Source organism: Labrus mixtus, chromosome 13 (assembly GCF_963584025.1).
Source record: "Labrus mixtus chromosome 13, fLabMix1.1, whole genome shotgun sequence".
NCBI classification, from domain to species: Eukaryota; Metazoa; Chordata; class Actinopteri; order Labriformes; family Labridae; genus Labrus; species Labrus mixtus.
The window spans coordinates 23,400,371-23,415,820 of record NC_083624.1 but is presented as its reverse complement, the minus strand read 5'-3'; the positions used below and the strand labels follow the sequence as shown (position 1 = coordinate 23,415,820).

The window sequence follows — 15,450 nt, the reverse complement described above, 5'->3', positions numbered from 1 at the left end:
TTATGTGATCCCCTTAACCAATGCCCTGTTTTTTTTTTCACAGACTTGAAAACATATTAGAAGCCCTACTGTCACTCCTTGAAGGAACAGAGCTGTGGGAGAGTGTCTCATCTGTTGTCCCCCTCTTTGAGAAAATCGTAGGAAGTTTGGTGAACAACTTGCATGCAGAAAATGGTGAGAACACTCCTCATGAGCATGGCAGTCTTCTTACATTTGCAAAGCATACCTTTCAAAACATAACATCACATACCTTAAAAGTACCAGAACAGGGTGTCCTACATTTTCTTCGCAACAAACAGAACAAATGTTTTAACTTGTTACCTTTTTTATGTAAGTTATTTTTTGTAAAGACTATTTTATGTTGTTTAAACTATTTGTCTTTCTCCCTCACAGTGATGAGACTTAGCCTTCAGAAGCCCATGGTGACCCTGATGAAAGAAATTGCACAATCTGTGAACAGCAGTCACTTTAACCTAACTGAAGTCACAGAAAGAATGCAGGTTGCCATTGAACACACGGTGCAGGCGGCTCAGCAGGTTAGACTGCCACTGTTCTCCTTCAAATAATACTTGTACATACTTTATCACTGAGTGATATGGTCTGTAGAAGTCTGTATCTTTACAGTTGTTTGCTGAGTGTTGTCTGAACATTTGCTTGTGAGTTAGTGTGTGCGTGTGAGAGAGACAAAGTGAGGTGGAGAGGAAAGCTACTGTATGACGGTACGAATGGTCATGCTGTATTGCTGTTAACAATGCCTATCTCTCATGGTGTCACATCTTATGTCACATCTTTATCTGTGATAGTTTCCAAATGATTCAGTGACGTCAGAGCACAGCGAGGACATGCTGTTTTTCAGCACCTGCCTGCATATACTTTTGTATGCTTATCTACTCTTCATACAGACTTTGACAGAAAACATTCTCATACCAGTGGGACAAAAATAACTTGGTAACATTTATTTTTATTGTTATTTTACCTTTATTTATTCTCGAGAAATCATTGACGGCAAGCCCTCATGTACAATGACATCGAGAGTACAATTAAAACGAATAAGAGACAAAAAAAAAGACAAAAAACAACGAAGACAAAATACATAGATTATAAGACCAGAAGAATAAGAAGTAAGCAGGTAACTACAGTTAATAACATTTACACTCATGAGTACAGTGAACATGACTGTTGAACACCTTTATTTATCAGTATGCAGCTGTCTACTACATGTTGTTTGGGTTTTGTTGACTAAATTATTTATGCCTCAACTAAAGGTAGAAATGTACCACAGTCAGAGGTAAGACATGCTTTGCATTTGGCAACACATATGGAAAATCATTTGATCAACAAAAAAATTCACAGACATGACATTTTTTGTATCTGCAATGCAGAACTTTCGTCGCCCCCCTCTGGCAATGCCCATGCTTGTATCAACATATGGCTATAGGTTCAGAAATAGCTACTAAATTTAATATATATTTTCCTATATTTTTAAGACAATAATCCACTATTTGATGAAGTAAATATATTAGAGACATGGCTTACTCAGATTTTCGCACCTCCATCTTTCTTGCAACCAATCTTGACTTAAACATCAGTACTGCTTCACCAGCGCTTAATTGTTTCCATAGATTACAGATTCAGCCTTATAAATATAAGGTTTGCAGAAGAGTGGTTGTATTTGATATCATTTTATTGAGCTTTGTTTGCACTAAACTGGTATCTATCATATGTTAACTGTATTATTTAAACAAATAGCGTATTTACTTGCTTTGCTGGTAGTTAGATGAGAAGATTGATATGTCACATGCCTGTATAATAAATATGAAGAGAAAGTAGAGCAACAGCTTGTTAGATTAGCTTAGCATAAAAGACTGCAAACAGGGAAAAATGGCAAGTTACATTACTATTAAAATAATTTCTTATTGCAAAGTTAACAGTAAGAAAGCGCTGATTCTGATTCTCAAGGTTCATTATTAAAGCTTATTCAATGTACCGGTATATATATGTACAGTACATTCAAAATGTACAATTAGTATTGCATTTACTGTTATGTTTCTTATTTAATAGTATCTGGACTTAGAACATTCCTTCTCATGTACTGATAACACTAGCGGTCTAAAAGTAATTAAGGCCATTATCTGATACCATCCGGTCCATACCAGGTTATCAGTACACTGTATAATGAAACAGTATTATTAAAGTGTTATTCGTTGTTATGGGTTTACCTAAGAGGGAACCTTCTTACAACCTGTTAGAGATTTAAAATATGGCAGAAACTCAATAGCTGACCTACTGTATGCACATTCATTGTATGTATTTATGTCTATACAGTACATGTGGGTGTGTACCTGGTATTTAGGTCTATGAGAAGGGATGATACCTGTGTGAGACTCCTGCCCTTTTCTCTGCTTCACTGTAAACTGCATGAGCACAGAGATTGTGTTAATTCCCTCGTGTCCCTGCCTTTTCGCTTATACTTTGTTCTTCATCTTTCTCTGTCTAACTAAACCTGTCTCCTCTATACAATGTGTCTGAAACACAATACATTTGTCTTTTTTGTTGATGTTTTGCCCCTCTAGGCTAATAGCACATTGGAGTGCAGTGATGTTCTCAAAGCATGGGATCCTGTAAGAGAGGCAGCGGGGTTAAGCCACGCAACCATGGCTATGTGGTGTAACCTCAACCTGCGGCCTGTTCTAGAAGCCTACATGGAAGCCCAAGTTGTCTACGGCAACCTGAATATGAGTGTGAGTGCATTCATGCAAAATTCAACAGGAAATTTCAATCACAAATAATAACTTTGGAATATTACATACTGTATTTTTTTTCTCAGATTGGACCTCAATATTATTATACAGTGTACACCCTATTTTAAAAACCCATACAATGCATTTAACAGTTCCACCACTTGATGGCAGTATTGACACACAGAGCAATATGCCATATTACTAACAATCCATCCCTGCTCTGTGTTTTCTGTATAGCACATGAATATGGGACCAATGACAGTGGATACCACAGCTGAAAGGATTGTCGAGACTTTACAATCGGTCTACCAAGTCAGCTTGAACCGCACACATGTGGCACAGACACTTATCATGACTTTCTCGAGCCACCTCTCCATGCTGACAGGACAGCCTCTGAGCCCTGAGGCGCAGCTTCACTGGCAAAAGCAGCTCCAGGATTTGCAGCTGCTAAACAGGTGAATATACGCAAATCTAACCTGGCTAAAGCATTGCTTACATGATTACTTGAAAACACAAAAACTAGGTTTTCCAGATCCATGTAATTATAACCTTTTTTTCCCCACAAGATATCTAATCAAATTGAGCTTATAAACCCTTAAAACCTACACAAAAAATACATCACTTTCAGTACAGCTGAATGAAAGAGCAACAGCTTTCTTTGTAATGGTCCAAAGGCACATGAAGAGAAATCCATCTTTTGTTCCAAATTTTTCTCTGACAGAGGCCTTAGTAGATCAGACAAACCCGACCACACTGAAGCCACGGGATACGAGGACAGTGCAATGCAATCATACCATACAAGTGCAGCCAAAAAAAACAAAACTCATTCTGATCATATTTAGCAGGTTTCTTTTTCACTTTAGAACTTTTCTGGTACAGTAAGAGTGGCATTCTTGCATAGACCCACAGACTCACCTGTACATGAACTCACTGCTCCATTTGTTGTTACAGCATTATCCACATTACACCAGCCAGGCCAATTTGATTCAAATATAATTACACGAGGAATTGGAGAGATCCAATTTGCATTTTGCTTGCCTAATTTAATGCCATTTTCCCTGAAAACAGGGAGGCCTGCACAGATAGCTGCTTAACCATGATTTAGCTAGCTGAGACATCCTCTTAAAATTGATTTCCCTTTATATGCCAGCTGCAATAATGAGCCGGGCACAGTGATAGTGATCACAGTCTGCATATCGCAGGGAATCAATCAGGTGTGAGTCTATGAGTTATAGATCATTGATCACAGGAGAAAGACTCCACAGTTTATGATGGAGCGTGAAATGGGAAACTATGACTACTGAATAAGTATAAAGATAGATGATGGAGAAATATTACTTCTGGAAGAAATGATCAGGATCATTGTATTGATGAAATAAATTAGAGAAATGCTTTGCTTTGCATTAAAGAAGTTGGTGGGATGGTGGCCCTCTGTCTCTTGTCTGCAATGTTATTGGTATTACACTCAATGAAGTTTTTAACTCTATTGATATTTTTTCTGTTTTACGGAGTTTACTTTACATTCATTGTATTTGTCCTCCCTTCAGTTTGTCTTCGCTCAAGATGCTCACAGACCAGCTCCTAATGGTGGCCCCATCCCTTCAGCCTTTCATCGAAGCTTTAGAGAAAGCACTACATCACATCCTGGACAACTACCATCAAATTCAAGACAGCAGTTCATCTGAGGACATCTTCAAAGAAGCAGTCATGATATTCCTAAATAATTCAAACATTACATCAGAGGACATCTCCTCCATGATGCTGGGAAACCTTTCTGATATCGATGTAGCTTCTCTAACTGACATGATGAGGCAAGCTGTCAAATTTTTGATGAAGATGTTTGAGGATGTGCCTGTGGTTTACCAAGGCTTGGAGCATTTTCTGGCTTCTAATGACACCGACTTGCTGGTGCAGAAGGTGGCCGAGATGGTTGCATGGTTGGCCTCCACTGAGGAGTATGGATTGGATATGCTGACGGAGGCTCTGGCTGAAATCTTCCACATCCTAAGGCCTCTCTTGTCTGCTCTTACCAACATGATTATGGACATGCCAGCACACATGGGGCTGTTTGAAGACCTCGCTGATAACATTGTAGCAATGGTGAGGCAGATAGTGATGACTGGTGGTCTTCTGGGCCCGAAGAACTTCCATCATGGCAAGTTTCAGCAGGACATGACAGGTCTTAACCATACGAATGGGGTCCGACGCAAACGGGACGCCCAATGGATGCCAGTGAGGAGTCCCATGGATGACTTCATTGACCTTTTCTACATTGACTACCATACCATGTTCAAAGCCCTCTCAGTCCTCCCGACCACAGAAGACATAATGGAAACAGTCCACGTTTTCTTTGCAAATCCTGATCTAGGTGTTGTGATAAAGGGAGTTACCAGCGACATGTCCTGGAACTTGAATGTTTCTCAGGAAAACACCATAGACGCTACTATGGGGATGCTTTCCTTTTTCACTCTCCCTGGCATGTTTGAGACGTAAGTCCTATTTGCACTTCTCTAATATGGCTTCAGGAGAAAGAAAAAAGGCATTTCTTTCTCTGTTTATATTGTTTTAACTTGACTTCAGATAATATTAGCCTATTCATATAATACCATCTGCTTTGAAGTCTTGCCCCATTGCTTTATAAATGATCAATTTATTACTCTGTTGGCTCCTCTATTTGTTTACATTTTCTGCAGGTCATCAATGGAACTCCTGCAGAACTCTGCTGATATGATTCCCGATCACTTTCTGTTCGCCACGATGCTTCAGAAAATCAGCAAAGCGCTTGCCAGTGAATCTCCAGGTAACTTAACGATTGGGATCTTCTATCTCTCTGAAAAAGTTTCAGACAGCCCTTGGACCAAGGGCAACATTACTATGAGTAATGTGCATTAATTATTCAGTGGCAGGATCTCAAAATGAATGATGCTTTATCCTTTGTTCAAATTAAATTCAACAACTGATTCTTTAGTGAGCTTTCCCCTGCTAATGCTAAGTCATGCTTCTGCTAAATGTGAGCTTTATTGTGCAGCTATGCTTTACTGTAAACTGCTGTACTGCCAACAGTGATGCTTCAGCTGGTGTTTACATGGGCGCCGTCACAGTATGTACATACAAACACAGTTTGCCAGTCTTTGCCATTAAACTGTGACACAGTATGCAAGGCAACCTTATCTCTGACCTTCATAGCTACTCTGGAACTAAGGGAAGACCGTAAAGCGTTTTGTTAATGCTGTTGTTTTTGTATACGTGATTATAGTGTGGCATAATTCATTCCGCAGATATGAGGAATAAGACTTCACATCAGCTTAGCTTGAGCTCCCAAAGAGCCCAAGGCCATATGGCCCTTCTCCAGCAGAAAGCCACTCAGCACCTTTTTAAATCTCATTAGCAAAGTAGAATTCAATCACTTATCCCGTCCGCCCTCGCTAAACGTCTCCCCTTGCGCTCGCACAAGTGGACATCTATGACCTCCTTTTAATTGGCGTCTGTGCTTGTGTGATAATGTTTTCAGTGCATACAATCACTTCGTAAGCAGCAGGGGCTTTACTTCCCCTCCAAAAAAAAACCCTTTCATATTCTTTACACACACACACACACACACACACACACACACACACACTTACACACATAACAGTAGTTATTGCAAAGGCCTGTAGGTGTTGAGCACCCTGAGATTAAACAGAACCATTGTCTAATTTTGGCCTAATTAAATATTCTGTCATCGCGCCTAGCTGCCTGAGGTGGTGCCTTTCTTAGGGATTGTCAAATGTGTTTTAATGCACGACAGCGTCTAGTTCTGCCGGCCCTCCTGGCCCCCATCAGTCCTGCACAAGGCTTCACTTTAAGCACATCATTTGCTGCTCGCTGCCTGACGCCGCCGCCCCGTAATGGTGCGAGTTGTAATGAAGCCCAGTGGGATGTCGTGTTATTCTGTCACCTTACAGACCTTATTGCCCTCTTTTCCCTTCACTTTGCTGTTCGTCTGTCTAACTCTAATAACCTCTCTCTTATCAACATTTTTTCCCCTCTCCTTCTCCCCCCCTCCCTTCCTACCTCCCTACCTTTACAGAGAACCTGCTCCTCATGGAAAATACCTTCAAAATCGCTTCTGAGCTTCTCCAGATCGACCTGACAGACTCCAGATTCATAGAGAAACTAGACAACTTGACTGCCCAGGTTTACTAAATTTGTTCTACCATTTATCGTGCAACAAAATGCCAAAATGATTAATTTAAAACGTCTGAAATCACTGTCACGCTTCATTGTGGGTAAAAAACACATCTGTAATTCATAAAGTACTCATGGTTGAAGTTATTCACACGGCGGATCTGTCCTAGGTGTGCTCTGTGGAGAAAACAGAAACTGTGCGCATGCTGATGTCGACCTTAGCCATAGAGCCTGGTCAGCTGTGTTACACCTTGATGCCCGCCCTACAGATCGTGGCGAAGAGCCTCATGATGAACTCGACCTCTCTGTCTGAAGCACTATTTGAGGCCGTTATCGGAGATCCAAGCACCTATGATGTCAATTTCAACTGGTAGGGGATGCTCTCAACACCATCTTAGATCCTTCCCTTCCCTATTTCTTTACTTGTAATCAGCACATTAATCAGACAGTTGCCTCTTGCATGTGTTTGGGAATACTAGGCAGAGTGGAACAGAAATAGAAAGACAAAGCCCATGTACAGTAGCTTGCAGAGAGCCTTTCTGAAATAAAGTAAAATCATTATGAAAAAGGAAAATGCACATTTGTATTTATATTTATTTATTAAGGTGAGTTTCTGTTTTTGTACTTGTGTTTACATCTGTGTGTGTGTGTGTGTGTGTGTGTGTGTGTGTGTGTGTGTGTGTGTATGATTCCAGGACCTCTGTGATGAGTGAGGGTTTGAACTTTAACACCAGCAGCCTGAACTCCCTCAACATTAACATCAAACGTCTAGGTGAGACATTACAAAATCACAAAGTCTTCTCTTCCAAAACCGACCCGCAGCCACTTGTAGCTCTTTTCAAATAGTGCTTTTTGGGATGCAAAGGGTTAACAGTCATTCAAACTCAATTAACTTGAAACAGAAATTTTATTGAGATTAATTCACTTGGATGGAAAACAAACACTGTATGATTCTACTAATGAAAATGTATTTTTCAACGAGGACTTGTATTTCTTCATTTTCCAGAAGAGGCGACGGTCGGCGAGATGATGAGGAATGAAGCAGCCTTTGTCGAGGATGTTCAGCAATACATGGATTTTGACCCTGCTGCTCTCCAGCTCCTAATGAACACAACTCTACCAAACAATTACTTAATGGTGATCCAAGATCCTCCCCATAATGTCTCTACTTCAGTGTATAGTGTGCTATCATCTGCATATCACTGCATTTGACTGAACACACTGTTAAGCTCATCAGTCACACCATGACAACAACAGCAACATGACGTTTTTTTAATCTTATTCATGTGTTTACCGTTCATGTTTCCAGTATTCACTTTTTAACTCCTGCTCTCCAAACAGATCCTCTCCTGGTTGGTCAATCTGCGTCACTGCAACTCCAAATCATTCGCAACACTGGACGAGGCAGACGTGAAACTGTTAGAGATGTTCTGCTCCATGCCTGTTGATCAGTGGTACAGCTTCTCACTGCTGATTGCCCGCCATGTTAACATGGAGAAACTCATCTACAGAGTAAGACTTCAGATTGATTCTCGGAGAAAAATGCTTCGTTTTCTTCTAAAGTTTTTGTTTTTGGTCATTCTGTGTGTGAGCTTTTGTGATTGCACATTGTTCTGTATTGGCTGGATGGAAAATTAGAAATGATTTCTGACGGGGAGGTGTAAAACACATTTGAGTCTTCATTGTGTTTTTTTTAAGAACATGTTAGTGACAGAGAAATAATTTTGTAGAAAATATTTTTTTCACTCGATAAAGCTCCGTCTCCCACAAGCATTTAGAAAAATGTTTTTGATTCAACTGATGATTTTCTCTGTGAGCCAACAAGACAAACACTGATCATGAAAAAAAACCACCAGCAATATAAGATTGATAGAACATGTGAAGTTATAGAACATGCAGGTTGCCTGTAAATATAATGAAGGTGTTAGAATGAGGCTGCATGTTATCTGAACTCCCTGCTCTGTATTTATTGAGAATGTATTTATCTTATCTCCTGTGAATACGGTCTTTTCTGAATTTGTTGAACGTGTGTATCCTCCACTGACCTCCGTCCACTATGGACTTGAGATAGGAACAGTTTCCCAGTGCAGAGAAAAAGAAATACAGGTGCTGATTGTTAGCACACAGAAGATGGACATCTAACGTGTCTGAAAGCTGACACGCTGATGAATCACCAAAGGACTGATGAGCCTATACATGCTAATTCTGTGATTTAAGGTTTTCCAAATTCAGCCGTTTCAGTTGAGCTGGAAATATGATCCATCACATCACATGGATTATAGTGTTGATTATGCAGTACTGTATTTACACAAGTGGCAGACTTGTTTAAATAAAGAGAACATTGCAGACCACATCTGCCCATAGTTTATTCCAAACATTAAAAGTCTGTGTATTTGCAGTAGACGGTTGGCTCAGGCATTAATCCACTCCTGTTGTTATGGTAGCACACCACTTCTATTCAAATTCATATAAGGTTGCTGCTGTCCTCCATAACAAACTGCAACATAAAATGAATGAAAAAGACAAATAGAGCCTTTGGAGTTATGAAAATGTACTTATATTCTTAAACATGAGAATAAAGAAATAAGTGTGTATGTGGGGGCCGGAGGAGGGGTGGGGGCTGTCTATTTGAAGAAAATAACACTGATTTTAAATTTGTGCAGATGGTGTTGTCTGACGAAATGCAAGGTCTGGTGGGAGTTATGCTTCAGATGGCTGAAATTGTGATGAGCATGATGGACAAGATTCTTCCCGCTGTTGGTCAGCTGGAAAATTACCTACGCTCTATGGAAGACCTCAAGTTGAAGGAAAATGAAGAATTTCATGAAGTGAGTAATTTACATATATCATTCTGTATTCATAGTATATTCATAATTGTCTCTATAATTTTGTGAACCTGCACGTAGCTGAAAATAAGGAATATAAATGTTTTTTAATGGGTTTTTTTAGGGCCTTCAGTTTTTATGACATGTCACCATCAAAATCATAAAGTATTTAAATAATCAAATTTCCTTTTTTCCCCAGATGACGAGAGGATTAAGGTCTAGCCACTCTACCAAAGCTACATTCGTCACCCTGTCTCGAGCATTGTGCAGCAACGGCATCCTGGCTCTGTTTGGACTCTCTCAACTCCAGCTCACATCAGACTTATCCAACCCATCCTCTCAAGAAGACCAGAAGAGAGAGGAGATGATTGAGAGATTCAAACTTCCAAGAAATGCCTGTATGTTTGGAAAATTTGCATTTTTTTTCTGTATGAATTCTTTTGTAACAAGATTTTAGCTTTATGGGAGCGCCGATAGCGGTTATGTTGTGTGCACCAGGTACAAATGCTGTGGTCCTTTTTTCGCAGCGTGTGTGTGTGTTTGGGTCTTCTGTCGGCCCTTTGCTGCATGTCATCCCCTACGCTTTCCTCCCAGCATTGCCTGTCTCTCTTCAGCTGTCCTTTTTAATAAAGGCCCAAAAAATCACTTATATGAAAAAAAAAAAAAAAAAAAAGATTTTAGCTTAATGTCAGTCAAAGGAGGTCCTGTATGCACATCAAAGAGCCTTTCCCCTACACTTATACAGTAGTGCTGCTTTTCGTCTTCATGCACATGGTTGGCAACTACTGAGTAGAGTGCTTTCCCAAAATCCATTTCTTGTGTATTGACCGTTATCTTCCTGGTCAGGAAACTAAAAACTGAAAAATCGTCAAAGCATAAAAAGTATAAACACTAGCTAGTATTTTGCTCGCAAGTAAAAACAGATGTCACCAAGATGTTAAAACAATGATAATCACTGCCACATATTTTCTCACTGTACAGTTTATCAAGAATTACTGTTAGAGCTGGAGATATGTGACTATTTGTATAAAAGAAAACCACAAACCCACAAAACTCCAAGAAAAATCCTACTGCCAAGTGTTCTCGCAACTTCCCAGCTGGGACACTTAAAGATATTAAGTTTTGGGGATTGTAAAGTAAAAAACGTTAAAACGTGTCACCTATGTGAATGTCAATTTGACTGTGTCTGATGTTTCTCTTCTCTTTTACCGTTTTACAGCTCCGTTCTGTATGAGCATGTACCTGGACATGGTGAATACCACCGGAGGAGCCATCGCCTGGGCCTTCCTCAAACCGATGCTGATGGGACAAATTCTGTTCACTCCTGACACCCCCGTCACCAGGGACATCATGGAAAAGGTAGGTTTAGTACAGACAGTAGAGCATACACAGAGTTGAAAGGGATATAAACACATTAGTGGGGCCCTTTACTGTTTGCCTGTATGGTTCTGTTTTGAGCCTGTTTTCAGTATACTGCTGCCTACACAAATTTGAACAACCAGACACAAACACAATTCACATGTTGTCCCTGTCCTGTCCTTGTCCAGTCCAATGCCACCTTGCAGGAGCTCGCAGACCTGAGAAAGTACTCCGGAGAATGGATCGAATCCTCCAAATACATCATAAAGTCTGCACAACTACTCAGCCACACTTTGCCGATGCTGCAGGTAGGACAACTCGGAGCCGTCCTCTGTACATGAGATTTATTTTTTCCTCTCCTATTTTCTAGCTGGCTCGCTGTCGTCTGAAATTCTTGAGATAAACTTTCCAGCGGTCTCCGACGAGTTTCAGCAGCTGAATCATGATGTTGCACGTCCCTCTCTTCCCGCTCTCCCTCCACCCCCTTCTTTCCTTCTCTCAGAATTCCCTGGGCAATTCCTTTGTGAAGAATTTCATTGAGATGCAGACAGACATCAATGTCGGCAAAATGAAGGAGACGCTCAGCAACTTCTGTGAGTGAGCATTTGAAGGTCTTACTTTTGTGAGCTTCAGATACCAGGCTTACCTTTTTATATGCCGTCCTTGCTTATTGCCTGTTAAATATCCAGGCTATCTGATATGGGCGTAGGGCTAAAGCTCCTTAGCCTTAGCCTGACGCTCATTTCACCATACATGTCATAAGTATTCTCCACTTGATGTGAGTAAACGTGTCAGTCATTTTTTCACAAGGTCTGACTTAGATGAAAGGCTGTACACCAAACATACACAACAAACGTAATTATTAGGGCCCGAGCACGAACCGTGCGAGGACCCTCTTGAAACCCTAATGATTATTTTTGTTTTGAGTTACGTCAATTGAAGCTAAACTTCACTCAAACCCTGTTGGTATATATTTTTTGATGTGTTCTTTTTTTTCTTTTTTTCCAAAGCGAACATGACACTCATGCTGGAAAAGAACAAACACATGCTTAAACAGATCACCACCTTGTCCACCCTGATGGTCAACCTCTCCTCCTGTGTCAAATTCGACCGTTACCGCGGCTACAACTCAGTCGAGGAGCTCAATGCTGATGGACAGGAACTTGCCAAAAACCGTGAGCTCTATGCAAGTGAGTAAAAAGACCAGTTTTTTTTTAACCTTATATTTGTAAACAAACATACAAAATAATATAATTTTTACATCCTAGATATCAATTTATATCTTTTATGTAATGGACATACATGTCAATTCACATGTTAGTGGCTCAGTTATCACCTCTTCTAGTAACAAACACAATCCATTTGTTTCCCAATACTGCAAAACTGTCCCTGCCCTCAGATTTAGCGAGAAAGTCATCCTCTCCATACCTTCAATATTACCAAAAATATCTGTCCAGTCAGTCTTTCTTCAGTCTGACTGTAACCATGTTCATGTTACTGTTTTTGTTTTGCTAGCTCTGAATAATAAAGAGATGCTTTTTGTTTGAATGTCAGACTCCATCAGCCTGCCAGGTTCAATAGACGGTGCAACATGCATCCCTGTGCATTCCTTGACAGCAGTATCATGTGTACATCAAATCGTATCACTGGAACCACTGTTATATATTAATAACAAAGGTGTTATGATAGTAATTGTTACTTTGCCCTATAATAGGGAGAAGCCCACTAGATTTTCCCACATTCAGAGTCTCTAGTTAAGACTTTCTTTATGTATGTGTGGGTAGGATAACAACAAGGTTTCTTAAGTGCCTGTAAGTGAGGCTGGCAGCATCAAAGGCACGTTGAGCATCCACCTCATCAAACCAATTCTCATTTACATTTTTTTAATCTACCGTGCTCCCATTAAAGGGATCTTCTTTGTTGATAATGAGTCAAAGTGAGGGCGCTACTTGGAGACCGGATTTTTGCAACGGTTTATCTAGGGCAGCTAAAGAGTCAGCCTGTCCTTTGAATATCTCCACTGAGTATAAACTGTATGCAGTGAGATGGTGCAATCTGTCTTTTAGGTGTCATCTTCAAGCTTCCCAAAGACAGCAACTCATCCAGAAAGCGCAGAGAGGCCTCCTTCACATCCTCCCTGCCTCCCAAAGTCAGCTACACCATCCGCATGCATATGGACAACGTCATGCGTACTGACAGAGTTCGGAACCCCTATTTCACAAAGCAAACGCACATCTCAGCAAGACAAACCCTGCGCTACAACCGTGGCTTCGTCTATCTGCAAGAGAACATCGATCGAGCCATCATTGCGACCCAAACCGGACAGACGGTGGCAGAACCAGCGGTCCAGCTGCAGCCCTTCCCCTATCCCTGCCACCTCCGGGATGAGTGAGTCTCCTGAATACATGAGTGCACATACAAACAAGCACACACACACACACACACACACACACACACACACACACACACACACACACACACACACACACACACAGACACGCACTGTATAAATATGCCCCCTTACAGATGCATGCATGGAAACGTAACACAGTGTCTCAGAGGAGACTCACAGGCATTGATGTGGAATAATGCATGCTCTCTCATTATTCACTTGCCACTTGGGACTGACAGTAAGTAGTCATTCACAGTAGCCTCTCACATTATAATTGGTTCCGCACCATGTGCATGAATATTCACTATTATTGTGCATTCATTTTTGAATACCATGTACACTCAAATACTCAAAACAGCCGGAAGGCCTTTAACAAGCATTCAGAAAGAACACTACTCTTCTATGCAGCATGTATCTAAACCAGCACGTGTCTGGCATTTTTTTAAATGCTGTTTAAAAGCATTTAAAACATTTTTTTAGATACTGTGCATTGTTTCCAATAAATCATGCTTGAACGTAATGCCTATGTTTGCGCTTGCCCTTGAGTGCATCTTACGAGAATGCTGATATCTCATCTGAGGAGCACCAGCGGGGCTGCTGTCTCTATTTGGCTGCCTTAAAAACCAACTGTAAGATAGGATGATCTTCGCCTCTCTGTCCTTCTGATTTATTACTCTACAATACAAAATTCTGACATGATAGCTTTGAAAAATAGCTGTTGTAGTAAGAGAAACAGCAAGCACACAATTACTACCCACCTGGCAACATCTGATGATAAGTTCCAAAAAGAAAAAGAGAGCTATTTCATTTTGCGTAAAAAATGAAAGGATCAGAACACGGCTGTCAAAAATCCCCAAACCCTCCTTCCATATTGCTCTCCCGCTCTGCATCGCTGTCTCACTGTCAAACGCGTGACTGAATGATTGTCCTTTTCATCCGCTGTTGTTGACAGTGATTGGATGCTAGGTGTTTAACACATTTGACTGACAGTTGTTGCCTCTGCTCTCCCCTAGGTACCTCGAGGCCATCTCTTTTGTCTTCCCGCTGATGCTGATGATAGCCTGGCTGCTGTTTGTGGCCGATTTCGTGAAGAAACTGGTGCACGAGAGAGAGTTGAGGCTACATGAGGTATGTTCTCCTTTTTTTTTTACTTTAGTAATTATAAAAACTACCATAGACTTGTATTGTGTCAAACATTGAGTTCTTGGTTTCAAAGATGTCCTGAAACAAAGGGTATTATTCTCTTAAAATCTGAAGTGCTGACTGTATGGTTAGCCTTCCCGTGTGAGGTCAAAACACAGCAGCAGAAACAAATGTTTAATCGACTTTTTCTCCTCCAGTACCTCCAGGATTCTTCTCTCCTGTAAACATTTATGAGCCACATTTGCAAGCAAGCCAAGAACTTGTATTTTTATCAACATTTCTGTGTATTCTCATTAATTTTATCCCTGCTTTATCCACAGTACATGAAAATGATGGGAGTCAACCCGCTCAGCCACTTCTTCGCCTGGTTCCTAGAATGTGCCACCTACCTGGTGTTGACCATCTTCATCCTCACGCTGGTCCTGAAGCACGGCAACATCCTGCCCAACAGCGACGGTTTTCTCCTGTTTTTGTACCTCTGCGACTACGGCTTGAGCATCATGGCCTTCAGTTACCTCGTCAGCTCCTTCTTCGACAAGACCTTTATCGCCGGCCTGAGCGGCAGCCTTCTGTACATCCTCTGCTTCTTCCCCTTCATCGTGGTCAGGGCGGTGGAGACGACGCTCACCTTGACACAGAAGAGCATCCTGGTGAGGAACCTCTGAACCACCTGTTGTCATGAGTCATGTTTCAATTGTGTTTTCAAAAACACATTCCCCGCCTCAGTACTCTGACATAACTCCTGCACATTTATTTACTACATCTTTATTTTGCTAAACATGTTTTTTTTTTGTGCTCTCTGTCTTATCCCCGTAAATTGGAG

At 40.9% G+C, this 15,450-nt stretch overlaps 1 protein-coding gene across 3 annotated transcripts in view; it reads left to right on the top strand.

Annotated features, from left to right (window-relative positions):
• abca12 (ATP-binding cassette, sub-family A (ABC1), member 12) overlaps positions 1 to 15,450 on the top strand; it is a 68,780-nt gene that overhangs the window by 24,042 nt on the left and 29,288 nt on the right. For all 3 annotated transcript variants that reach the window (XM_061054231.1, XM_061054230.1, XM_061054229.1), the window contains exons 27-46: positions 44 to 174; positions 394 to 536; positions 2,574 to 2,741; positions 2,979 to 3,196; positions 4,289 to 5,230; positions 5,435 to 5,541; positions 6,811 to 6,917; positions 7,079 to 7,278; positions 7,604 to 7,680; positions 7,915 to 8,045; positions 8,250 to 8,420; positions 9,572 to 9,736; positions 9,933 to 10,131; positions 10,953 to 11,092; positions 11,281 to 11,400; positions 11,595 to 11,685; positions 12,103 to 12,282; positions 13,159 to 13,480; positions 14,498 to 14,612; positions 14,948 to 15,277. In XM_061054231.1, coding sequence (XP_060910214.1) covers positions 44 to 174; positions 394 to 536; positions 2,574 to 2,741; positions 2,979 to 3,196; positions 4,289 to 5,230; positions 5,435 to 5,541; positions 6,811 to 6,917; positions 7,079 to 7,278; positions 7,604 to 7,680; positions 7,915 to 8,045; positions 8,250 to 8,420; positions 9,572 to 9,736; positions 9,933 to 10,131; positions 10,953 to 11,092; positions 11,281 to 11,400; positions 11,595 to 11,685; positions 12,103 to 12,282; positions 13,159 to 13,480; positions 14,498 to 14,612; positions 14,948 to 15,277 — 4,057 coding nt within the window. The remainder of the gene's footprint in view (positions 1 to 43; positions 175 to 393; positions 537 to 2,573; positions 2,742 to 2,978; positions 3,197 to 4,288; positions 5,231 to 5,434; positions 5,542 to 6,810; positions 6,918 to 7,078; positions 7,279 to 7,603; positions 7,681 to 7,914; positions 8,046 to 8,249; positions 8,421 to 9,571; positions 9,737 to 9,932; positions 10,132 to 10,952; positions 11,093 to 11,280; positions 11,401 to 11,594; positions 11,686 to 12,102; positions 12,283 to 13,158; positions 13,481 to 14,497; positions 14,613 to 14,947; positions 15,278 to 15,450) is intronic.